Source organism: Bufo bufo, chromosome 3, assembly GCF_905171765.1.
Source record: "Bufo bufo chromosome 3, aBufBuf1.1, whole genome shotgun sequence".
Classification (NCBI taxonomy): Eukaryota; Metazoa; Chordata; class Amphibia; order Anura; family Bufonidae; genus Bufo; species Bufo bufo.
This window is the reverse complement of record NC_053391.1, coordinates 307964468-307991686: the sequence shown is the minus strand read 5'-3', so window position 1 is coordinate 307991686 and position 27219 is coordinate 307964468. Positions and strand designations below refer to the sequence as shown.

The following is a 27219-nucleotide window of genomic DNA, read 5'->3' as shown; positions in this document are numbered from 1 at the left end:
TACTGCCCTCAGTGAGGTCAGCATAAAGTTGATGACAGGTTCCCTTTAGGAAGGACCTTTAACCACTCCTGACATGCCTGTTTTAATAGCTTTACGCATTCCCCATGTAGTAACAATTCTGGAGCATCTAGTCTTATGGCTCTATGTTGCCCCATTCCTGTATTATTTCTACTCGAAGTTATGAATGAATTGCTATTAGCCTTCAGTAAGGGTACAGAGGGGTGTTACCAGTTGAGGGGTGTACCTGCACAGACTCACTCTATCCAATCAGTGCTGCCATTGTCAGACTGTGCAGGTACATCCCCAACTGGTTACCTCCCCTCTGTACCCTTACTGAAGGCTAATAGAAATTAATTCATAGCTTCTAGTGCAAATAATAAAGGAATGGCACATCATAGAGTAATAAGAATAGATGCTCCTGAGGCATGTCAGGAGTGGTGAAAGTGGGAGTCATCTTTTGAGAACCTCTTTTTATGCCCCAGTAGCATATATGGTAGTAGAGGTAATAGAGGATCTCTCTATTAACCACACTGAAGAGCTGCTGCTAGGGGTCGCCACGGAGAACTCTCATTGCTTCAAATTTCTAGGCTGGAGAAACCCTTACTCCATGATCATCTAGTCTCTAATACTTGAGGACACTGTATAAGAAAATCCAACATTTATGCAAAACTTTATTAATACCAGATCCCAGGCAAATGTAATTGTGTGCACCCTACGAATCAAGTCTGAGGCTGGAGACCACACTTACAAGGTGCGAATGTTGTCCACTGAGACCATTGGAGATCTGCGGGCCTACCTTTCTCAACATAGGTGAGTGCTGCTCCTAAATACCCTCTAATTACTCTCTTGCTACCATACCAATTCTCTTCATTTTTATCAACAGTGCTTCTGATGTTTCATCCTGTGATATAATCAGTGGATTTCCCCACTATGTTTATGACAACACCACTTGTACTCTTCAAGAGGCTGGCCTTGTACCCAATGCACTGCTCCTACTTAGAAGGAAGAAGCCAAAAGATTCTGAATAACAGAAGTAACTCCCAACGACCAAGCATCTGTACTGTGATTTTTTTTTTAAGAGCTAATGTAACATGTAAAACAAACGTACACTTAAATTTTGACTAGTGTAATATATTTTATCAGAATTTTATCCAGTGTGTACTAATTTATGAAGAACACGATCAACAAGTTACAATGAAATTTTACTGCAAATACCTGTATCTGACAGTCACCTTGCCCAACTAATTCAGAAGTTGTTCACGTGTAGGGAGGAGCAAATATATCGCTGCAAAGACAACAGATTTCTGAAATAATGTCACTGAAAACAATGGTGTTCAGCCTGAATGACATATTTAGCCAGATATGTGATAAATTCTCTATAATATGGACGCAAACAATCATATACAAATATAGTAAACTTCTGTGGGATCATGTAAACTGCTTTGTTTTCCGAGTCTGTTTAGTATGTCACTTGTTTCAGCAGCACTTTATGCTCCAGGGCTGCAATTCCTACTGTTATTCACGTCAATACGATGTCAACCATTATAGAGTTAGGGATTTATCAGACCTGTAGACGGTCGGCCAGATTGCTAACAATCGTCCGTATGAACGCTCGTTTAGCAATGATCTGCCTGTGTAAAAGTGCCGCCTATTACTGCATTTTTTTTTTAATGCAGGCTAAAAAAAATCATTAATTGCCAGCGACAGTGCATGCCGTCTAATTGCTGCAAATAAAGATGCAGTATGGGGACGAACGATGGCATTAGTGATTGCTCCTCCCCATACTGAGGAGATGACTGCATGTAATAGCAGAGGTCTCCTCCACTAGCGAGAAGGTGATTGTCGGGAACGAATGCTTCCCTCCTGACAATCGCCTGCTGAATCTTCACGTGTGATATAACCCTTGCTTGGATAAATACACAAGTGGAAACATTCTGATAGGAATTCTCACATGAATGTTTACCTTACACCACAAATAGGCACGATTATTTGAAATGATTGAGTGGCACCAGGACTCGGGCATAGTCTTTTAATGGTGGTATAATTTAGTTTTTGATTTAAAAGTGATTATGTTGGAGAGGGGACCCATCCTACCAATAACCAGGGTGGAAAGTCAATTATAAAGAGCATCTTTCACTCTGTGAGCTTGACCCAGTGGCTTAATATGTTGTCACCATTCACTTGTGGCAAGCATCTAATAGTTTAAGCTTGCCTAGCTGACTACTAGAGCAGTTTCAATGATAAAATTGGTTGTCTTGATGAGACAGTCCCTTTACTTTCAACAAAGGACAGGAAACTAGGAGAAAATAGCTATAAAATTATTGGAGCACCGCTAATGCTACGCCCCTTGGTGCTCTGTGTACTCCTCCTAGAAATCTTGTGGCATCTGAAGCTTTGGAGAAGGCACAGAGGTTGTACGGGAAGGAGAGAATACTGACCTTTTGATCCTCCCAGCAGCTGCACTCCTTAGCTGTCTGTGAAGCCGCTGACCGCAACGTCTTTCCACCCGGAAATAAAGGCGACGGCGGCTTCACAGATAGAGGAGGAGTGCAGCTGCTGGGAGGATTGCAAAGTATTTTCTCCTCCCCGTACAGCCTTCTCCAGACACTCCACTGCCACCAATGAGCACTTGCACCCACATATTTGCCACAGCACATTAGCAAAATCGTTCATTCCTCTAGGAAAAACTACACTGACTCCAGTGACTTGGTACACCACAATAATGCTGGGCCACCAATGACCATATGTGAGCCACAGCACAGGATCAAAAGACAGGGCTATACAAGATGTCTAGCACTGTCAATCAAAGGGGGAGTGTATAGAGCACACTGGAGTAGCACTAGTGATCCTCAAAATAACTCATTTGCATATACTGTAAATAAAAGTAAAGATATCTTGGCAGTATTTCAACCTGGATAAAAAAATAAATAAATAAGGTATGAATTTAATCAGCATGAACAACCCTACCAGGTAATATGTCTGGTTTAATAGGGTTGATCATGCTGACAGATACTCTTTAACCCCTTAGTGACCAGCCTGTTTTGGGCCTTACTGACTGAGGAATATGGATCATTATTTACTGGCAGCCATTATTTTCATCTGATTAACCTTTGTTAGTATACATGCAAAATAAGTTCTCACTTCAACCCTCTGCTTGTCAGATAGCAGAGGTAGTGAACGCCACAGGGGTTCTGGCTTCAAGGAGGCCACATGCGTACGAATTCACACCTCAACCAGTCAGCAAGGAACCAAGATAATGTGACAGGAAGAATCTCTCAGCATGAGGTCTAGTCCATTCCCCAGTTCAATCAAATCTAGCAGACAGCATGGAACCGGCGATTTTATAAGGAATTATTAATCGCACAAACCGGATACATATTTGTGACCCTGTGGCCACGATGAACAGGCCTGTGGTGGTAGGCCAGGGAAGGGAGATATATATATATCTCCCCACAGAAACCAAATAACGGTACCATGCTTGGACTCTACTGGTAGCCGGAACCCAGGCGGATCCGTTGGTCCCAGAACCATCTCCCTGTGACCTTCTGGTCTGGAGCTATGAACCCTAAAGGGTTTTGTGGGTCATTTGCTGCCGGTCCAGCAGAGGGGGGGGGTAGACTCCTCCCAGAGGCCGGGAGGGGCTGGCTACAGGTTAAAAGGCTTGTGCCAGCAAGCGGGCGTGTCTTTGAAAGGGGGTCACATCGTGCCATGCGTTCGGAGAGACCTGGAAACTACTGACATCACTGCCCCCACGTGACCGCAGCCAAGGACTATTCCACCATCATAACCTTCGGAACATTCATCTACCCGGTAACTGACTTGTGCTCTGTGTAATCCTGTGTGTACCATATTACCTGTATTTGTAACCTCAGACCACTGCATATATTCTTTGTGTATAGTGTATTGTCGCCTAGTGTGCTCTTAAGGCGATTAAATATATAATTTAATCTTGTGCTGTCTTGTATCTCGATCACGAATCCCCACGTCCGTGTTTCGGCCTAGTTATAAGCTACCGCGGGTTGGTTTCTCAACCTATATAATCCCGTTAGCGGACTGGGCTTATATCAAACGAGAAGCTGGTGGCAGATTTCCCGGGCTGAGCAAGCTCTGTTTCACTGGGGCAGTGAAAAGGCTCTCTCAGCTTGTTGCCACTCTGTGCCCGTGTGGACAGGAGTCATCAGTATACCAAGCTGACCTTACCTGCTCCTCCGGGAGGACGTAACGTCACGTCTTGGTAACTAGTGACCAGGGGCGGATTAAGTGCATGATAGGCCCGGGGCTGTTTACCAAACTTGGGCTCCTCCCTCCATTTTAGTTTTAGTTTTTTTTTGTATGAAGAGGCTGCGGTGCTTCATGAGCGTCACAGTCTCTTCCTAAGCCATATGACATCTTCAGACTAAAAAAAATACCCCAAATTGGGTCCTAAACTGAAAAATTTGGTCGCCAAATTTAAAATACATATAATTATAATAAAAAAGACATGGAGGAGAATACAGCACCACATACCTCTTACATCCAGTGACATCTCCTGTCATGTAGACATTCTCTTTCCTCTTCTCCTCCATTTGACCCAGACCACCATGGCAAATTCTTTCAGCTGCATCTCGTCTCTACAGTTTGTAACACAGACACGTTAGATTTCTCAATTTTTCCATCAACCTCCTCATCCTGGTGTCCCCACAGTGTCATCCTGCTGCCACCCCCAATACTGTGCCCGTTTTGCTCCCCAATGTCCAAGGTACTATACTGCTGAAAAAATTGTGACCCTAATAGACATAATTAGAGTCATTTATCAAACTGGTGTAAAGTAGAACTGGATTTCCAAAAGAGCTGTGAAATATGAAAGGTGGAATCTGATTGTCTGCTATGGGCAACTAAGCCAGTTCTGCTTTACACCAGTTTGATAAATTACCCCAAATGTTCCTATAGTGTCCACAGCAGCTATAATGTCCCCTAAAGTGCCCCGAGTAATAATAATACCACCCTCTATTGTGCTCCAAGCAACAATCCTTGTATAGTGTCCCCAAAAATAGAATTGCCCCTACAGTGCCTCCCCAATAGCAACACCCCCATATAGTAATTTCCACCACACTGCCCCATATAGTAATCCCCCCATAGTAATTTCCCCCACACTGCCCCTACATAGTAATTTCCCCCACATAGTAATTTCCCCCACACTGCCTCCACATAGTAATTTGCCCCCACATAGCAATTTCCCCACACTGCCCCCACACAATAGTTTCCCCCCACATACAGTCGTGTTCAAAATTATTCAACCCCCACTGAAATTGAGTGTTTTGGCCAGTTTGACATTGATTTTGATCATTTCAGTCATCTTGTTTACAATTAAATCAAAGAGGCACTTGTAAGTCAGACAAATCCGATAGGCGAAGGGAGGCGATGTGGCTGAACCTATTCGCAGCATTCTGCAGCTAGCGTGTGAGCTGCAATGTTCTATGAAGGCAAGGAAGGGAGGAGAGGTAGCAGGGAGTAGATTGTCGCCCTGCGGCACCCAAATATAACATAACATTTATAATGAAATAACCACAAATGTCTTTTCTGTGCTCACATCATTATCAGTTTTATTCAACCCCCAAGTGACATTCAATCTTAGTACTTAGTACAACATCCTTTTCCAGTTAAGTCCCACCAGAGGTTCTCAATCGGATTTAAGTCTGGTGACTGCGATGGCCACTTCAAAATGTTCCAGCCTTTAATCTGCAACCATGCTCTAGTGGACTTGGAGGTAGGCTTGGGATCATTGTCCTGTTGAAAGGTCCAACGTCTCCCAAGCCTCAGGTTTGTGACGGACTGCATCACATTTTCATCCAATATCTCCTGGTACTGAAGAGAATTCATGGTACCTTGCACACGCTGAAGCTTCCCTGTACCTGTAGAAGCAAAACAGCCCCAAAGCATGATTGACCCCCCACCATGCTTCACAGTAGGCAAGGGGTTCTTTTCTTCATAGGCCTTGTTATTCCTCCTCCAAACATAGCGTTGATCCATGGGCCCAAACAGTTCTAATTTTGTTTCATCAGTCCACAGAACACTATCCCAAAACTTTTGTGGTTTGTCCACATGACTTTTGGCATACTGCAGTCGACTCTTCTTATTCTTTGGAGACAGCAAGGGGGTGCGCCTGGGGGTTCTGGCATGGAGGCCTTCATTACGCAGTGTGCGCCTTATTGTCTGAGCTGAAACTTCAGTACCCACATCTGACAAATCTTTTTTTAGTTCCTCAGCAGTCACACGGGGACTTTTCTCCACTTTGCGCTTCAGGTAGCGCACAGCAGTCAAAGTCAGCATCTTCTTTCTGCCACGACCAGGTAGCGTTTCAACAGTGCTCTTTGCCTTGAATTTGCGAATGATGCTTCCTATGGTGTCTCTTGGTATGTTTAACATCTTTGCAATCTTCTTATAGCCATTGCCCTTCCTGTGAAGAGAAATCGCCTCTTCTCTTGTCTTCCTGGACCATTCTCTTGACTTCACCATGTTTGTAAACACACCAGTAAATGTCTAGAAGGAGCTGAGTATCACAGTCCTTTTAAATCTGCCTAATTGGTGCTTATTATGCTTGATTGCTGCTCCTTGACATCCACAGGTGTTTTCAATACCTGATCGAAAACACTTGAATGAACCTCTGTTCTTAAGAGTGGTAGTCTTTAATGGGTTGAATAATTGTGTCAATGAAGAAATCACAAAAAAAACATTTAATACTGTATTTCAAAAACAATTGATGTCATTTTAGTTCCATTTGGTTCTTTAAAAAGTCCCACACTGCACCATATAGTAATTTGCCCCCACATAGTAGTCCCTCCCATAATAATTTGCCCCCACACTGCCCCATATAGTAATCCTTCCCATAATAATTTGGCCCCACACAGTAATTTGTCCCCACATAGTATTCCCTCCCATAATAATTTGGCCCCACAGCCCCCACATTCTCCCCCCCCCCCCATTTAATTGATGTCTCTTAATATGTCCTACTGTTTGTCCCCCAAAGTAGGTACGCGTCGGGATTTCACTGTGCCTGAAGCCTATGGCGGTGATCGCCGACGGGACAGGGAGCTATGCGCTCCCGTGCCCCGCCGCAGTATGTGGGCGTTCGGGGCGGTGCTGGGCCCGGGGCTGCCGACCCGAACGTCCCTATTGTAATCCGCCACTGCCAGTAACCATACCGTAACTCATGAGCTCAACGTAGTTGACATCCGGCGTCAGTCGGGGAACGAGGGGTGGTATCGCTCACACTGACCAAAGTTCCAAGAGCTATAACTTTTTTATTTTTACGTCTATGTAGCTGTATGAGGGCTTGTTTTTTACAGGACAAGTTGTAGTTTTTAATGGTGTAATTTTGGGGTACGCATACCTTTCTGATTAACTTTTATTAGCTCTTTCTGGGAGGGGGAAAAAAAAAAAACAGCAATACTGCCACTGAGTTTTGAAATTATAAATTTTACGGCGTTCATTTTTCATTATAAATAAGATTATCTTTATTCTCTGGGTCAGTATGATTAAAGTGATGCCAAATATTTTTTTTTTATTATTTTTTTTTTACGTGTTACTACTTTTGTGTAATGAAAAGATAATCTTTTTGCATCGCCGCTACCCAAGACCAATAACTTTTTTACTTTGCTTTCTATAGAGTTGTGTGAGGGCTTGATTTTTGCAGGACGACTTGTAGTTTTCATTTATATCATTTGGGGGTAAATTTACACTTTTTGATCACTTGTTATTAAGTTGTTTTGGTGGCGACTAAGAATAAATTAGAAATTCTGGCATTTTGTTTATTTTTATTTTTTACAGCATTCACCGTAGATGATAATTTACATATTTGCAAAGTGTGGAGGGAGATTTTTATTTTCAATGGAGAAAAAAAAAGCCTATTTTTATTGGAATTTTTTTATTTAATTTTTACCACTAAATAGTCCTACAAGGGGGACTATAACAGACATTATTTTGATTGCTTTTAAAATACAATGCACTATCCCTACATTGCATTATAATGCCAGTGCTATACTGACATTGACCAGCAGGCTGCGCCATAGAGGAAAACACTCAAGACAGGCTTGGGGCAGGCCCCAGCCAGCCTTTACACACATCGGCAGCCAGCGATCACATTTGCAGGGTGCCGATGGGAGACCATAGGGAGTCCACTCCCTCTGTCACCACTTACATGCAGTGGGCATCATTGCCCGTGGCATTTAAGGGGTTAAACAGCCCTGATCAGCACTCCTGCCAGTCTGGGCTGTTAGAGCAGGAGCTCGGATCTCCACGTGCAGTGCTTAGACTGGCCCAGCCTAAGGCCCCTTAGTGACCGCCGTAAAAAGGCGTCACTGGTCACTAATGGGTTAAAATTGAACCCTGACAAACCTCTTCAAGATACAACTGCAAACAAAATGATTTAAAGGGAACCTGTCACCGGGATTTTGTGTCTAGAGCTGAGGACATGGGTTTCTAGATGGCCGCTAGCACATCAGTGTTATCCAGTCCCCATAGCTCTGTGTGCTTTTATTGTGTAAAAAAAAAAACGATTTGATACATATGCAAATTAACCTTGAGATGAGTCCTGTCCCTCACTTATCTCACGTACAGGACTCATCTCAGGTTAATTTGCATATGTATCAAATCAGTTTTTTTACACAATAAAAGCACACAGAGCTATGGGGACTGGATATTACGGATGTGCTAGCGGCCATCTAGAAACCCATGTCCTCCGCTCTATACACAAAATCCCGGTAACAGGTTCCCTTTAACCCAATTGCAAATGAGGATTATTTTCTAAATTTACAAACTTTCAGCTGTTCGCAGTCAACCAAACAAGAACCATTTAAATAGCTCAACTCAAAAAATATAGCAAGTGGTTTCTCAAAATGCCACTTTTAATGACTACTCCAGTCTCGGATTTATTCAACCCCCTTCATGACAAGTGTCTTTACTACTTAGTAGGGAGCTCTCTTGCTTTTATGATCTGATGCAAATGTGATGCATAGCCAGACACCAGCATCTGTCAGCATTACTTATTTAAATTGTTCTGGTTTTGGTTTATTGCAAATAGCTGAAAGTTTTTTTAAAGACCAGTCAAAAAAAGGACGTCCTATTTTTGGCCATTTTGATGGCTAGATGGACCCCACTGAAAAAAAAAAAGAAAAAAAAGAAAACTAGCATCACGAAAGGCAGGGAGTTAAAATGTTAAGCGCGGGACCACTTGCTCCACACTGTAGGCAGCAGGACCTGATACTCACAGCATCCTGACATCACATGGGCATTATACTGGGGGCAGAATATACATTGGGGGCCTGCAGGGGTTAAAATTAATTTCATTATTATTATTTTTTTTTACAGACATTAAAAACTGATGCAAAACGCACGTTAAAAACAGACGGATAGAATATAGATGCACACACTGATACAGTTTCTGTGAAAGTACTGGTACCTTAAAGCAGTGTTTCCCAACCAGTGTGCCTCCAGCTGTTGCAAAACTACAACTCCCAGAATGCCTGGACAGCCTTTGGCTGTGCGGGCATGCTGGGAGTTGTAGTTTTGCAACAGCTGGAGGCACACTGGTTGGGAAACACTGCCTTAAAGTATACAGATCTTCCCAAAAGACATGCACCCCAATGAAAATTGGTGTATGTCCCAGTAAAAATTATTGACATACAACACATGCTATTTCTTACAAGTCTTAATTATCTATTTTCTGCTTGGTTTCCTCAGTTTTAATGATACAACCCCATTCACGCAATAAAGAATAATCCACTCAGATCTTAGGCCTTGCTGTGGAATTTAAATTTCAGATACCTTTGCTGTCATGAGACCTCTAGACAAGATCAATGTGGTCAACCCTGACAAATCCCCAGTTTGGAAGACTTATCTCAAGTGTACTGCCAGCTTACAATTTTTTATTTTTTTTAACTTGCTATTAAATGACAATATTGTACACAGGTTCCAAGGTCTTAGCTAGTCTATTTCAAACACTCTAGTTAAAGCACTTTTACACAGACCGATGATCAGGAACATTCCTGTGAAAGTTTGTTCGGCCGATCATTGCTCCGTGTAACATGCTGACAAACAAATACTCATTTGCGGGCTGATCGCATATTTGTTTGCGGCATTAAAAGGAAAAAAAAACTTTATCTGCCAGTTAACATAAGATCGTAACATAGCCTTTTTTCTAGGGATCGACCGATATAATTTTTTTAGGGCCGATACCAATAATTTGTGAACTTTCAGGCCGATAGCCGATAATTTATACCGATATTCTGGGAATTTTCATTTTTGAGAAAAAAATAATTTCCTACACAAATCTGCTGAAAATTAATATGTTTATTGTTAACGTGTATTTTTATTGTAAATCTTTTTCATTTATACTTAATATCTTTGTGTTTTTTTTTGTTGTTTTGTTTTACTAACTTTTAGCCCCCTTAGGGACTAGAACCCTTGTCCTATTCACCCTGATAGATCTCTATCAGGGTGAATAGGAGCTCACACTGTCCCTGCTGCTCTGTGCTTTGTGCACACAGCAGCATGGAGCTGAACATGGCAGCCAGGGCTTCAATAGCGTCCTGGCTGCCATGGTAACCGATCGGAGCCCCAGGATTACGCTGGGGCTCCGATCGGAGGGGAGAGTGGATCCTGTGGCCACTGCCACCAATGATTAATACTGGGTGGGGGGCGCACTGCGCCACCAATGTTTTTACTATTGGGATGGGGGTGGGGGGCGCACTGCGCCACCAATGCTTAATACTGGGGGGCTTGGGGGGGGGGGGGGGGCACTGCGCCACCAATGAAGATAAGTATCTCATTCATTCAAATACAGGAGGCGGGAGCTGGCTGCAGAATCACATAGCCAGCTCCCGACCTCTATGAGCGGTAGCTGCGATCCGCGGCACCTAAGGGGTTAACTACCGCGGACCGCAGCTACCGCTCATAGAGGTCGGGAGCCGGCTATGTTATTCTGCAGCCAGCTCCCGCCTCCTGTGTATGAATTAATGAAAGACTTATCTTCATTGGTGGAGTGGTGGCCACAGCCCCTCCCCTCCTCTCCTCTTCTCTCCTCTCATTGGCGGCAGCGGCAGCACAGGGGGAGGGAGACACTGCTTCCTTCTCCCCTGTGCTGCGGAGGGAACACAGAGAGCGCTGAGAGCAGCGCGTTCTGTGTTCCCAATACGTTATTGGTATATCGGCAAAATAGATGCCGATACCGATAACGTTCAAAATCCTCAATATCGGCCGATAATATCGGTAAAACCGATAATCGGTCGATCCCTACTTTTTTCTAATCTTTTTATTTTCTGATTACAGATTTATTTCTTCTATTTCCTGAACATGATTATGGAGGTGGTCATTTTGCCTGAGCTGTTCTTACCAGCATTTACACAGCATTAAAAAAAATTGCTTTATGGCAGCCCCATGTTCCATAGTCAAAATGGTCAGTAGGGGACCCTATTGACTTACATTGGAAAGTTTTCTAAACATGCGCTGTGACCAGTGCAGAGGTCAAGAAAAGAATAGATAAGCTGTAACAATCATCTATTGGGAATAATAGATCCTGCCTTATCTATACACAGAAGTGATATCATTACAGGCAGGGTTAGAATGACAGATACGCAGGTAACTGCAGTAAAGTAAAGTAATCTGTACAGACCAAGAAGTGGCACCAATTACTAGACATAGTGGCCAGTGCAAAAATGGCAGGATTTTATCTTTATTTAAATGGAAATTTTAAAAGTAAATAAAAAAAATTCTTAAAAAATATATATAAAAAATAAAGGGATTTAAACAGCAAGTCATTTTGTGATGACATTTCTTTTAGTCAGCAATTTGTACTAACAATCGATCATCACTTCATGTAAATGGAACTTACCGGTAATGACTGCTAATACAATATGGCCGATCAGTGCTCGCTATCAGGCAGATAACTAGCCTGTGTATATGGAAAACCAAAAAAAACAACCATTGCAGTTTCTTCCTGTGACTTTGGTCCTTGATAAAATCTGAAATGCCTTGTATAAAGTGCCCTTGGTCAAACACACAGCTAAACCTCGAAATGTTGAGGTTCAAAGTCTTCCAAGGTGTTTACATCCTCCAGGTAAGTGCTCATAAAGAAAACCATTACAACATGTAATAAATACGCAGGGACAGCGTTTGTGAAACACATTTATTGATCAGCTGGAAGACTCACTTCCTCTTTGGCAGGAAAGACACATTTATATTCACAGTCATAATAGGAATGGGGACGGGAGATCAGAAAGCGGCCAGAAGGGTAAGGGGCTTTTGCAACATCACAAGGTAAAAAATAGCCTCTTGCCATCCAGGCTTACTTTGGAATGGATAGTATCACATTCCTCTGGAATGTAGGTTTATTTTATGCAAAACTGGAATGACCAAAGGTGTAAAGTAAAAAAATAATATAGCAAAAATTATAAGTCGCAACACCACTTTGCAAGTTTTCAGTGACAAAACTGACTAAAAAGTGACATAGGAAATAATAGGAGCCAGCTTAAAGATGAGCAGAATAGATGCAGGGTCGATTCCACTGCGACTGTAACAGGAGGCTTAATTTTGCACCTCTAGGAACTCGTTCACGTTGCCATTTTCCACAGCATCCATAAGCTGCTCAAAACCCTGCAAGAAACAAAGAGGAGTAAACGTGAGCAAAAAACAAAACTCAATGTATGGCGATACATTATACACTCAAAGGGGTTGTCTAGGCTACACATATTGAAGACCTATCCTCAGGATACGTCATTAAAAAGGCATGACTCCCGGCAGCCCCGCTAACCAGATGAAGGAGCCACGAGCATCGTACGAACGCTGAGCCCTCTTCAATATTTACCTGCATGCCGTCTGCTTTGTAGTGTAGATGCAAAAAATAGGTTACCAGGGCGCTGTCCACCATACATAAAATGACTTTTATTCCACTTAAAAGAAACAGATAGGTCTGACGCGTTTCAGATGAGGTTTCCCTCCTTCCTTTGATACAGATAGGTATTTGAAGAAGGCAGACCACCTTTGAAATGTCGTAACTGCCCATTTATTTTAGTTTAAAAAAAAAAAAAAAAGTAATTTTATTTATGGTGGAAAGAGGCCTTGTATCCCATTTTTTGTATCTACGTCTATACGTGATTTATGGAGCCTGAATTGGTGACCCGGTGGGGAGGTGAAGCAGTCCACATATGTGTTATCCAATAGACCCTCTTCACCGAGTTGTGCTGGTTGCATGCACAACTCTATTTGGTGGAGCATCTCACTTAACTTTATTTCTTATCATCCCAGTTTTACATGGAGCACCCCATTAGGTTCCAAATTACCCACAGTCTAGTGGTGGTGCAGTGTCCTTACAGCTTCCGCTCCCATTTACCTGAATGGGAAGAACAGCTGAAATGACCCTGTGCAGCCTCAGGTAAGCACTGAAGAGGATGCCACAGCCCCTTTAAACAGCTGATCGATGGGTTTACCTGGAGTTGGACCCCCGCTGATCTGTTATTGATAGGTCATTCACATCTGTAGCTCAGACAACCCCTTTAAAATGCAGTGTCATGGATTTTGGGCACTGCCAGGCAGTTCCATAGAAGAAAAACAAAGGCTCCTTTTTCCTTTTAAGTACAGGTAATTGCATGTATACCATCCTCTCATGAACATGTTGCTTCCAGTTCGTCTATAAACTGGCGAACACGTCACAGTCACTATGAATGAACTAATTATTTGGCAAACTTGATGGCAATCCTTCAACCTGAACACCCATGCTGGGGGAGTGTTGGCCCATATGACCTTCATACAATGGAGGTATACAGAGGCTTATTAGGGCCCCATAAGTCTGTGGGTGCTGTATTGAGCTTGTGTGCGTAGGCCCTTACCTGCAGCCTATCCACATCTGCAGGTAATAACAGACGGCTGCAAACAGCCAGCGCATAGCACCCAGTAAAAATGAACCACAACAGCTATTGTACTTGGCATATGCTGTATGCATGATGAAGCAGAAATTAAATATTTGTGTGTGGTTGAAACAGGTTTTAACCCACCTTATATATTGTATCTGATCTGATGTAACGCCCTAAGCAAACTCTTCACTATTCCATATTACACAGTCTTTCCCAAACAGCCAAGTATATTGACCAAACCTATGCAATCTTCTTGAGAAAAAAACATTTCAAGATGTTCCTCGACTTCTGAAATGATCACACATCATGGGCTCCAGTGTACGAGCGTCCTATTGCTGAAACAGGAAACTACCACTGTGTGATTTCAGTTTTGTAGCCGCACGCTTCTTTCTTGTGCTTTATCTCACCACATGCAGAAATGGCACCAATTCTACAGTACATAAAGGTTTAGTCTTGTACATGTTAGATTACACTCAGCAGTTAGTAATGGGTTTACATGAACCTCCAGGCAAAAGCTAAAAAAATTCATACAGCAGAGATCTCACATCTCCTTAGTCCTGGGGTCTAAGCAAAACATTGATCGCAGGGCCCCATCTGCTTCCTCTTATGCATAAGTCCCAGAATGGGTAGTAGTGTCCCCAATCTTCTGTATGTAGCGGAAAAAGGGAAGGGCTGGATCATGAAATTGTGCCCCTTAAAGCAAGCTTGTCACATTGAAAATTCAGTGCAAACTGCAGCAGGTTATAGAGCAGGAGGAGCTGAGCAAACTGATATATAGTTTTATGGCAAAGGATTCAGCAAAACTTGTAATTTATTCATTTAAATTTTAGCTCATTCTGTGTGGAGTAGTCAAGGGGTGGTCACATCAGCTGCAGGAAAGAGAATGGTTGGCACTCCACAGATCATGTGTTCTAGCGCTTAGTGGTAAGGTGATTGACCCAGTACAGTCTAGAACAGGGGTGCACAACGTTTCCTGGTTGGGGGCCATATTGCCAGACTGAACCAATGACGAGGGCCGAAATTAAAATTTAAAGGTGTATTAACAACAGAAATATTGTACTTATGGCATATTGAACACACATTATATACCAATAATGTGTAGTTACACTTCCAGGACTCCCATCTAATGGGAGAAATACATGAAAAATACATGTGCGCAGCCACAAGACATAGGCATACATGTCTGTTACCAGATGGTTGGGGGCCGCACTGAATGGTATCAAGGGCCGCATGTGGCCCCCGGGCCGCAGGTTGTGCACCCCTGGTCTAGAAGATGCCTCGGCACTCAATATAAATGCAAAATAATTAAATATTTATTTACATCCAGTTACAAGATTAAGGCAAGGCCAACGTTTCGGTCCACCAGGACCTTGTTCACGGCCTGTGAGCCAAAGAGAAGATGTGGAATTTTATATTTAATGAGTGTGCATTTATATTGAGTGCCGTGGTCTCATCAGTGCCATTCATGTAAATATGCCTACAGAGATGGCTGTCAATAACCGCCAAAAGTCCTAGGCATAAAAGAAGTAGAGATTTAAATGAATGAAATACAAGTTATACCTAATCTTTTTCCATAAAACTATGCATTGGCCTCTGGTATAATATGCTACCTGCAGATTGAGCAAAATCTTCATGTCAGAGTTTTTGGACATTTTGCACCTTTGGTAACCAGGACATTTTTTTTTTTTATACTTTTGACATGCACATATAAAAACTAAATTATAAAATAAATCATATTAAACCCTTATACATTTTCACTTCATTCTTGGAAAGTAGACACCCGGCACACTGTCAAAATGCCTGCACTTTATACACACAGATACGTTCATGCAATTCTGCATCAAAGTTAAATTTTTCATAAAACTTACACAAAAGTTCAAATTAGTTGATAAAAGTGTGACTCAAGCAGAAAGTTATACACACACCTCCAAAAAAAATCTAAGATGTGCAGAGTTCATACATACCACATAAGACTATATCTTCATTAAAATCACTAGAACTGGAAAAACCAAAAAAAATCTGGTTTTAAGCTGGAAATTGTTAAAAAGTAAAATACAGGAATTACAATCCTGGAAAAGCAAGCGCACCCATAAATCCTGTATATTTGCTGAAAGGAGATAACCTTATTGATGAGAGCCATGAACTCCTTGTAACAAATACAAATATTGCACCTAAAAAGCAACTCTTTTATGCCTTTCTATGTGGCGAAATATGGTTTTATTTCTGTTTAACTGCAAATGATCATTTATGAGCAAAAATGTCTTTTCTGACTGATGGAAATCTTTTCCATCTTGGAGCTGACAGAGGTGAGGGGCTTCTTCAACCTGCACTATATCATTCACACGAACATAAGGGCCCTGTGCCAGTTCTGCGGATCTACTGACTTGAATGGGTCCGTGATCTGCAAGATACGGCCAAATATAGGGCATTTCCTATCTTTTGCAGTGCGGAGGCACGGACCCAAAAGCCCACGGAAGCACTTTGTAGTGTTTTCGTGGACTTCCAATCCATGCTTCTGCTCCACAAAAGATGGGACATGTCCTATCTTTGGAAGTATCCTGCGTAATGCAGACCCACTAAAGTCAATGGGTCTGCATCCGCACCACAGAGTGCACACGGGCAGTGCCTGCATATTGCCGACCTGCCGTTTGCGGTCCGCAATACGGGCACAGAGCCCTTATAGTCGTCTGCATGAGCCCCAAGGGTAAGGCCACACAGCTGAAATCCTGCTTCCCCAATGAAATCTGCTTCAAAGAAGTAACATGTCACTTCAAATCAGCTACACAAAAAAACATCTATTATTTTTACACTAAAGTCAATGGGGAAACTGTTGGTGGAGTGGAAAAACGGAATTAAGACTTACCAGTAATTCTGTTTCCTTGAATCCACCATGACAGCCCGGTATCCTTGTGGCCATCATGGTGGATGGAAATGAAAAATACTTGTTTTCCGCTGCTGAATCAGCACATTTTAGCCGTGTGAACCTACCCCAACAGCTAAAGATACAAGCCAGGTCTGCTTTTAAAGGGGTTGTGCAGTGGGCAAATGTTGAATTGTCTATCCCCGGGATGGGTCAATTTCAGATAGGCAATGTCTGACTCCCGGGACCCCCATCAATCAGCTGTTTGAAGAGGAGGCGGCGCTTGTCCGAGTGCTGCTGCCTCTTCATATTTACCTGTGAGCTGTCTTGCTTTTAGAGGTGGCAGAGAGTAATAACAGCTGCTCATCCCTTCAAATGAACCACCACCGATCTGATAATGATGACCTATTGTGGGGATAGGTCATCAATATTTACCCACTGCACAACCCCTTTACAGCTAAGCTGCTATACAGCCTGCGATAGAGCCTTAGTAACAGAGTTGTGACTGAGACCTGCAGCTCCCACTTCACTTGGCTGTATCTCAGGCTATATTGCAGCTAGCTCAGGTATCCGGGGTTTGCTCTAAAGTCACAATTCCTTAATATGAAGATTAACATTAAGACCTATACAGTCTGAGATAGAGCCATTAGTAGCAAAGATTTAACTCATATGTCCTTGGCTGCTGAAATACTTCCCTGACACGATGTATTAGATACTCTTAGATCTCTAGATTATAGGAAAAATTAGATTACACTTACCAGTAATCGGTTTTCTTTGAGCCTATGACAGCACCCATGGAGAGACCGCCTCCTACTCCTCAGAACAGGAAACAGGAACCGCTTTAAAAGAGGGACCACCCTCTCCACCTCCAGTTTTTTTCCAAGAACTAATATATAGAATTTTCCTTTTTTGGGGGGGGGGGGGGGAGGTAATTAACCAGGTGCTGTCATAGGCTCAAAGAAAACAGATTACCGGTAAGTGTAATCTCAATCCCCCCCCCCCCTCCCCCCTATGGAGAATTAAGCGAGATTTATTTAGGGTGGTACAACCGCCTGAAGTACCTTACGGACAAAACGCAGTGCTTCATTAGAAGGCAGCTGAAGTCTATAATGCTTGAAAAAAAAAAGTATGCGGAGAACTCCAGGTGGCAGCCCTACAAATCTGCTCTATAGAAGCAGAGGCCCTCTCTGCCCAAGAAGTAGAGACTGATCTAGTAGAGTGAGCCCCGAACACAGATGGTGGAACAGCTCCTTTGGATGAGTATGCTAAGTAAATAGCTTGCCTGATCCATCTAGTGATAGTCTGGGAAGATGCAGCAGAGCCCCTCTTATTACCCTGAAAAGGAAAGCAACAGACGGGAGGAGGACCTCCAGGTCTGCGTGACCTGCAGATACTGAATTAAACCTCACATCTAAACAATGGAAAGCCGATTTTTTTCAATTTTTTTGGAGAAGCACAGAAGGAGGGAAGAACTATCTCTTGGAAACGGTGAAAAGAGGAAGACACATTTGGCAAAAAAGAAAGATCAGGAGAAATAACCACCCGATCCTCCAAAATTTTTAAGTAAGGTTAGTCAATGGAAAGAGCAGCAATCTCACCAACTCTTCTAGCAGAGGTAAAAGCTAGGAGAAAAGCCAGCTTTAGGGAGAGCATCTTAGGGGAAATGCTGGCTATCGGCTCAAAAGGATCTGCTGTCAGGGCTGAAAGAACTAAAGTTTAGATCCCAAGGAGGGATCCTATTTCTGCAAGCAGGGGATAACTTAGAAACTGCAGTGATGAATCTCTTCACCCAGGGATGCCCTGCCAATTTAAATTCAAATAAAGCACTTAAGGGGTTGTCCAAGTTATATTTATTGATGACCTATCCTCAGGATAGGTCATCAATATCAGATCGGCTGGGGTCCGACACCCGGCAGCCCCGCCGATCAGCTGTTTGAAGAGAAGGCGCACGCCGTGCCAGCACTGCCTCCTCTTCATTGTCTACCTGCTCGCTGTTGCATCTGCAGCGGTGAGCAGGTGTAATTACACCCAAGCCATTCCATTAATTTCAAATGGTACGAATCGCTGAGGATAGGTCATCAATAAATATAACTTGGACAACCCCTTTAAGGCTGAGATCTGCACCTTTAAAGTGCTAGGCCTAAGTTTCTTTTCTCCAACCTTCCTGCAAGAAAACTAATACAAGAGGAATATCTGGAGTCTCTAGAATATCCACTGGTCTATTGGCAAATCTGCAGAAAGCCCTCCAAATTCTCAAATAAATCTCATAAGTGACCTTCTTACAACTCGCCAACAGAGTAGTGATAACATCGTCAGAGAGATCCCTTCTTTTTAAAAATTTCTCTCTCAATAGCCAGGCAGTCAGATGAAGACTCTCCACTTCTGGGTGAATGATTGGTCCCTGAGCTAGAAGTCCCCGGAAAACTGGAAGAACCCAGGGGGTGGCAATTGACATTCTGCGGAGATCTGAAAAGCACACCCTATTTGGCCAAAACGGGGCTATTACTATAACCGTAGCACAATCTTCCTTGATCTCTTTGAGGACTCTTGGCAACAGCTTCAGGAGGGGAGGCATAAAGAAGACTCCTTCCCCAGGACTGAGCTAATGCGTCTACAGCCCTCAGCTGTTCCTTCGGTGATGGAGAAAAGAATCCCTCTACTTTTCTGTTTTACCTGGTGGCAAAGAGGTCTATTTTCGGGACGCCCCATAAGGCTGAAATCCTGTTGAAAACCCCTTGGTCTAGGGACCATTCGCCCTGGCATAGATTATGACAGCTGAGGAAATCTGCTTCTACGTTGTCTACCCCTTTTAGATGCACAGCAGAAAGAGATGAGAGAATCCGCTGCTAGTCAAGGGCAACAAACACCTCTGGGATCTTGAATCTAGGATCATCCCCAAAAAACTGCACCTTTGACTTGGGTGCAAACTGGAATTTTCTATGTTTATCTCCCATCCTAACTTGTCCAGAACCTTTTTCAACCAGGTAATTTGTTCTTCCAAGATGTGACATGACTGAGCCATGAGAAAAAAAATAGTCTAGATAGGGAATGATCACCAAGTCCTTTTCCCTCACATGAGCCATCATCTCCACAATGATCTTCGTAAAAACCCTTGAGGCCTGAGATAGTCCAAAGGGAAGGGCCTGAAACTGAGCATGCAGAAACCCGTTCTCTAGGAGAACTGCTACTCTCAAAGATTTTTGGTGGTGGTGATGGATAGGAACGTGATAATATGCATCCCTGAGATCCACTGTGGCCATGTAACAACCTGGGAAGAGATAGTTCACTGCTGACTTGATGGATTCCATCCGAAATTTTTCGTACACCAAATAACGGTTCAGACACCAAGTTTATTATTGTACGAAAAGAACCATTCGGCTTTTTTTTTTTTTATACAAGAAAAAGAGTTGAGTAAAATCCTCTTGCCTCTTCTTGCTTTGGAACCTCCACCAATACTTTTTTGCTAATAGGGAATAACCTCTGAAATGATGGCTGCCTGTTTTGGGGGGGGGGGGGGGGGGGTCTGAACGATAGTCTGTGAACACGAATCTCTCTGCTGGCAGCTTCTGAAATTTTAATCTTAAACTCTCTCTTATAACTGCATTTATCCATGGGCTGTTGGAGACTTTTTGCCATTGACCTTAGAAGTGAGACAGACGACCGCCCACTGGTGGCCTGGCGTCATTGGGGCTGTTTCTTTGAGGCCTCTGCCCCGGAAAAAAGAAACCCCTTTGACTTTTTTGCTGCTCCTGTATACTGTCTAGACCTTTCTCTTCCCCTGAAAACTTCTCTGTTAAACCTGGGGCGGAAAGATCTTTTAGGGGGCTGCTGACTGGTAGAAGGAAAGCCCTTTTTCTTATCAGAGGCCTTATCAAGAAGATCGACCGGGCCAAATAAGAATTCCCACACGGAATAGCACAAAGCTTAGCTTTAGAGCTAGCATCCCCGTTCCAGCTTTTCAACCAAACAGCCCTAGCTGATAATCTTAAAGAGTCCGCCGAAGCATCAGCCATAAAATCTAGGGCATTATAAAAAGTAGGAAAAGAAGATAACTGCTCTCTAGGGGTACGCCCTTTAATGTGATCCTCCAACTTCTTCATCCATGCCTTAAGGGATCTAGCTAGCGAAGTAGCGGCAACAGCTGGTTTAAAGGCCGCCGCTGAGGCATCCCAATTTTTCTTTAAATAAATGTCTGCCCTTCTATCTATTGGGTCCTTTAGAGAACCCATATCCTCAAAGGGGAGCGCAGCTTTTTAGCTATTTTGGCCACCGGGGCATCTAGCTTTGGGGCTCTATCCCAAGAGGTAGACACTTCCTCATCAAAGGGGTATTTACGCTTAACAGAGGAGGGCTTTTTCCATTCTTTATCAATAACAGCCTGAATATTTTTATGTACATCAAAGACTAAGGGCCCGGACCTTCAAACAGAGTCCTGGACAGACTGACTGCTTTTGGTCATCTAAACCCATAGTAGCTCTCACTACTATTATTAGGGAATTAATGTTCTCTGTATGAAAAAGCGGCTTTCCAGCGGCTTTGTCATCAGATGAGTCATTTTATGAAAGACATCCTCCCTCTTCCTCCAATCCAGAAAGCACATCACTGTCGCTAGAGGGGGGATTTGATGCAGCTGCAGAGGTACTGGGGCGGCTCTTTAGAAGACCGCTAACTGACTCCTTAACCTCCTCCCGGATCATCTGCTTGATGCTGCCCATCAGAGACAGAGCTTCCGCCTCCATTAACTTGCTCACACAAGCTTGGCAAAGGGGCTTTGCCCGAGCAGAGGGTAGCTTCTTTTTACATCTAGCACAACCCTTGTCTTTGGATCTGGAGACCTTTTCTAGACACAGAAGATGACCCCCATGAGTAATCAGCAATATGCACGTAGGGGGAATCACCCCTCTTACCCCACCGCGGTACCAGCGTATCATTGGTGGTTTCAGTGGCGTCTTCACACTGAGACAGCTCCATGTTCAGACCTGAATCTTCTCAATGGAGGAACTGCCCGCTTCTTCACCAGCGAGGCAGCTGAGCTTTTCTCACCCAGGTGCGCACACCGGCTCCCCCCACTTCCGGCTTACAGCACCTGCTTCCCTCTACTGTCGCACCGGAAGTACGTCACTGCCCAGGCTGCTCCCCCTGGTTACAGGCAAGGTTCTGACAGCCGGACATGCAACACAGCCGCAGAGGGGCTGAGAAGGAGCAGAGCGGGGAGGAGGGAGAAAGAGGCCCAGACTTAGCAGCGGCTCCTAATGAAGGCTTATGCCGCACGAGTATATACACTTTTAAATAGCCGGGGCACCTGCAGCTCAATGGTATTCTTGCAGTTTCCAAATTCCCTCCTGTCCTCTTAAGACAGGAAACAGAACGGGAGGCAGAGAGGGTGGTCCATCTTTTAAAGCGGTTTCTGGTTCCTGTTTCCTGTCCTAAGAAGTAAGAGGCCATGGATGCTGTCATAGGCGAGGGGGAGATTTCACTTTCTGGCCAGCAGGAAACAACAGAGAGGACCTGTGATTATGATCTGCATAATATTTTGTAAGCCTCATGTACTATGAAAAACCTAGCAGCGTTGGTACCCATGCTTGATGCTGAATATTAGACTAAAATTGTGCTGGCATTTAATCAGCTTCCTCTTACGACTCCTACAGTAGGTCATAAAAAGAAGGTGGCTCTCAGCAATAAAAGAACATCATTTCATTGGTATGACCATTAGTGATCATTCACACTAATTATCTGAAACAAAAAAATGCTTTCCTGCAAGATATCAAATGCTTCTCTGAAGAATATAATCATTGTGACTCTTTTGCTCAAAGAAAACAGCTAGTCTGTGCAAAGACCAGAACAAATGGAGTCAGAAGAATCCCAAATTTCTGTGACCATATTCAGAACTTACTCATCTATTAGAGTATATTCACACCTATCGGTCGATGCTATTTTCTATGCACCTAAGGCTCTAAGTGTGATTACATTCTTACTGTCATAAGTCTAGCCTCATAATGCATGCATAATGAAAGAACGCACAAGTCAAAGGAAGTTCTTTATATTCAGGAAAGCCAAGACTTGAACTCTCTGCCAAAGGAAGAGGTAAACGCCAATTCTTAAAAAGGGTCTACAAAAGGATTGAATGCCTTGACGTGTGTCAATGTCTGTTTACTTATGCGAACGGAAAATTAGCCTAATCCAATGTGGGCAGCAGATAAAATCTCAGGAAAAGAGGCTTCACTGTTGTGTGCACTAGTCTTTGTTATGTTTCAGTGTTTCCACTAAAAAAGGCTTTTAAACTGGTGCGTTCCTTCTATAAAGTAGGATTTTCAATCAACTTACAATTACCCCTAGTGTTTTCTTAGGAGTCTGACTCTTTCATGCTTAACATACTGTATGGTGGAAGCTGATCCCTCCTGTAGAGATATACGGTAACTTATGACAGATCTCTCACAGTGGGACAACTTGACATAAGACATTTGTCACTGCCTCTAAGGGGCTGCACAATTTCACTGCAATGTTATTTCCATCATTCAGTTCACTCCATCGTCTTGAATCTGGCAAAGCTGCAGTTCTGGTGCCATAATGTAAAACTTTTTTACGTCACACTAGTGGTGTAATTATCTTAATAAAGTGCTTGCTTCTGCCCCCCAGTATAAAGTATAATCCTATTGGTGCCCTCAGTATATATAATTTACACCCATTGTGCCCTCAGTAATTTCTGCGTACAAGGTTCGGGTTATCTAAGAATTCCGTTATGGATTCAGTTACCATGGACCATAACTTATGGGCGGTGGTAGCGGAATGCATAACAGAATTCTTAGATAACCCGAACCTTGTACGCCGAATTTGAAAACAGCTCATCCCGTGTCATTTGACCTCTCTAGGCTTTGCCAAGGGGCCTGTCCTGTAACCAGTTCCCTTCATGATGGCCACATATGGCCTCACCGTGGCACTTGATAAAAAAGTAAAGAAACAGCATATATGTGGAATGTTGCAGGTCCTACTGTAGCTCATTAGGGATTTGAGCTGGTTTAAGAGATGACATTTCTTATTAAGGGACCTTTTACACTGGCGGAGGATCAGGCAAATTATTATTATTAAAATTGGCAAAAAAAGGACTGCTAATCACCTGACAAACAAGCGAATGCTTCTTTGCCAGGTGATCACATCATTCATACGGCACCCATATAAGTCCTTGTTGGCAGCATATCATCTTATGTAAACAGGTCATGTGCTCCTGACAAAATGCAAAGTGAAAGGGGGAGATGAGCAATCGTAGCAACGATCATTAGTCCCCATTCACTTTGCATAGGCCCGTGCAAAGGCATTTTAAACGTGTGCCGATCAGTTTGTGTAATAGAACCTCTACATAGCAGTTCATACCAGCAGCTTCCATATTTCATAATGGGAATCTTCTGAAAATGAAATGTCCTACCTCATAACTGGTATGTGACTATTAATCAGCTCACTGACCAAAAGGTAGATCTTACAGGAAATCCTTCCATGTAAGTGGAGCTTCCCTGTAACTACTTTAAGTATAGGAAAAAAGTGGTCCTTACCCCAATGCACTTCTCTCCACGGAAGAGCTGTGGTGGAACAGCAGAGGGATTGCCGGCCTTCTCTCTCATTTTGTCCAGAAGGCACTTGTCTATGGAAATATCCACCGAATCATATGTGATTCCGTGTGAATCCAGTATCCGCTTTATTTCATTCTGCTGAGATTTCGTCTGGGAGGGAAGAGGACATGGCTCATAAGGAATTATTTTACTAACTGTGACTGAGAAGAAGGGAAATGTGTAGAACAATGGCCAGAAACCAACAGACCATAGAAGGGCTATGCAGAAAAGAGGAAGAAGAGGTGAAGGAGCAAAAAAAGGAACAATGTGGTAATACAAGTCTCAATATAGAAGAACAGCAGATGCCGATAAAAAGCCATGCTCAGGCTGAAGAACGTTTTACTTTCCAGAAGGCGAATGGCAGAACTGAGTCATAACGTGCATCCGTTCTATGGGGACAGCTCTCCTCAGAGCACAGGGTGACACCATCACAACTGCTAGACAACGGCCAAATGTCCAATTACGGCATTGCATTACCCTGCGACAACGGAGGCTGAAATGTTTTAACAGATGCGTTTTTGATCCTCAAATACAGGAGAAATGGGGTTCATTGCTAAAAACGGACATCTGGGATTATTACAGAGTAAAGATACTGGGAGAGACTTCTCAAAACTGGTGCAAAGGAAAACTGGCTGAGTTGCCCATGTCAACCAATCAGATTCCACCTTTCATTTCTTAGATCCTTTGGAAAATGAAAGACTCAGTCTGATTGGTTGCTATGGGCAACTAAGCCGGTTTTCCTTCGCTCCAGTTTTGATAAATCTCCCCCACCAGTTTTTTCACTGGTAATATAGGCTGCAATTCAACTAAGCTGACACCCCAAATGGTGGGGTCCGCTATTTTCTCGCAGTAGTTTTTATCAAATGACATTTTATGGGGTGCAGTGCAAGCCAAACACCTTCTAAACCTTGTATTCATGAAAGGCAGAAGCTGCCCCCTGTCCACAGCTGATTGACAGCTTTCTCGATGGAGAAAGCTGTCAATCAGTAGCAGGGGGAGCAGGCAGCTTATGGACAGCGAGGTCATTAAGAGGGCTCGCGGCTCGGCTCAGACTTTATCTAAAGTATTAAAGTTAACTAGTTAGGCTACTTTCACACTAGTGGTAGGGGACTCCGGCAGGCTGTTCCGGCGGGTGAACAGCCTGTCGGATCCGTCCTGCCGCTAGTTCACGTGTGCCCCCGGACTGCCGCTCTGTCCCCATTGACTATGATGGGGGCGGAGTTCCAGCGGCAGTGCACACTGAGAGGCAGCCGGACAGGTACTTTCACACTTGCGCCAGAGGATTCCGGCAGGCAGTTCCGTCGCCGGAACTGCCTGCCGGATCCGTCAAAATGTATGCAAACTGATGGCAGACGGATCAGGATCGGTGTCATCCGGAAAAACGTATCCGGCATTTTTTTTTTCACATTTTTTGCGATCTGAGCATGCACAGACTGCAAAAACTTATCCGGCCCCGAGTGTTCCAGCAAAACGGATCCGGCATTAATGCATTTCAAGGGGAAAAAATGCCGGCATTCCGGCAAGTGTTCCGGAACCTTGGACGGAGATAGAACAGTAGCATGCTGCAGTATTTTCTCCGTCCTGAAAAGTCAAAAAGACTGAACTGAAGACATCCTGATGCATCCTGAACGGATTTCTCTCCATTCAGAATGCATTAGGATAAAACTGATCAGTTCTTTTCCGGTATTGAGCCCCTAAGACGGAAAAGAAAAACGCTAGTGTGAAAGTACCCTAAGTACTGCATGGATTGCATCTGCTATGTAGGAGGAAGTATATAACGGACGCCCAAAATGACTGCCTGCTGCACCACATATCAGTATATACACACTGTGTATTTTTCTACATTTTTTTTTTTTTAATAAACCTCTCTGGGGACAGGGACTGCTATGTTACCCGCTGTACAGCACTACAGTATATGTGAACGCTATAAAGCAATGATCAATAGACACACAGAAGTCCAGGAGTGGACATGGCTAGTGTGCAGCTGACAGGTAATTGACAGCAATTAGTAAATCATCCACAGTCACATCAGCCGCCGCCTGCAGACCGCTAGCAGCCCCCATCCCCCACGGTGTAACGGCACGCCAGGCCCCTCACCTCACGGGAGCTGGTCACCGAGGTCATGTAGAACGTCAGATTCCCAGCCATCCTGATCTTTTACAGCCACTTCTGTTAAATGTGGACTTCCGACCTCTCCCAGCACGTGTCTATACATAGACCAATCGCGGACCACCAGCTGTGAACTACAAGTCCCGACGTGCACTGCGGTTCTGCCTGCTGTCCCTGGGGAATGAGATGGGAGTAGACAGAGCCGCCACTGGGAGTACTAGATGGCGATTTATTTCCTGTACTTACCTGTAGAACATGTATCCATGAAATGTGGGGGGAAATAAATAATAACAGTCCAGAGAGGTCCAAACAGCTGCTCCATCGGTAGTCAGGGATTGAGGAAGACTTGCTGGCCACAGGTACAAAGATTTGGCCACAAAATCATTATTGAATGTTTTGTTTAAAATCTCCAGGGAAGCAGATGTAAAACAAGGGAAAAAAGCAAAAAAAAATATCCCTAGGAACCAGACCTTGAAGATTAGAAGAAACTGCACATTACAATTACAGAGTGCAGTGCTAGATTCCATGAGTGGAAGTATCCAGTACAGATAATAGAAAGGAAGAGGATAGGACACATTAACCACTTCCCATCTGGGCCATTTGCCCCCTTCCTGACCAGGCCAAATTTTGCAAAACTGACATATCTCACTTTATGTGGTAATAACTTTGGAACGCCTTTATTTATCCAAGTCATTCAGAGATTGTTTTCTCGTGACACATTGTACTTCATGATAGTCATAAATTTGAGTCAAAATATTTCACCTTT

At 43.5% G+C, this 27219-nt stretch overlaps 2 protein-coding genes across 4 annotated transcripts in view; one reads left to right on the top strand and one right to left on the bottom strand.

Annotated features, from left to right (window-relative positions):
• Positions 1-1402, top strand: part of UBXN11 (UBX domain protein 11) — a 58775-nt gene extending 57373 nt beyond the window's left edge. The window contains exons 12-13 of one of the 2 annotated variants that reach the window (XM_040421895.1): positions 685-810; positions 884-1402. In XM_040421895.1, the coding sequence (XP_040277829.1) occupies positions 685-810; positions 884-1028 (271 nt within the window). In that variant the 3' untranslated portion in view covers positions 1029-1402. The remainder of the gene's footprint in view (positions 1-684; positions 811-883) is intronic. The other variant, XM_040421894.1, reaches the window with a different exon arrangement.
• Positions 1403-12147: 10745 nt separating this feature from the next.
• SH3BGRL3 (SH3 domain binding glutamate rich protein like 3) lies at positions 12148-26572 on the bottom strand. Of its 2 annotated transcripts, XM_040424242.1 has the most exons (4): positions 26442-26572; positions 24288-24455; positions 15848-15882; positions 12490-12627 (listed from the first exon to the last, which is right to left on the bottom strand). In XM_040424242.1, exons 1-3 carry the CDS (start codon positions 26490-26492, stop codon positions 15877-15879), a joined length of 225 nt encoding a protein of 74 aa, XP_040280176.1. In that variant the 5' UTR covers positions 26493-26572; the 3' UTR covers positions 12490-12627; positions 15848-15876. The 2 variants fall into 2 exon arrangements, with proteins under 2 accessions (XP_040280175.1, XP_040280176.1); XM_040424241.1 differs by lacking the exon at positions 15848-15882 and having other exon boundaries at positions 12148-12627.
• Positions 26573-27219: the final 647 nt, after the last annotated feature.

Coding starts and splice junctions, on each gene's coding strand:
- SH3BGRL3 (XM_040424241.1), bottom strand. CDS start 26,492: ATGGCTGGGAATCTGACGTTCTACATGACCTCGGTGACCAGCTCCCGT. Junction 24,456..26,441: donor CGGTGACCAGCTCCCGTGAG/GTGAGGGGCCTG, acceptor CTTCCCTCCCAG/ACGAAATCTCAGCAGAATGA. Junction 12,628..24,287: donor GTGGAGAGAAGTGCATTGGG/GTAAGGACCACT, acceptor TGTTTCTTGCAG/GGTTTTGAGCAGCTTATGGA.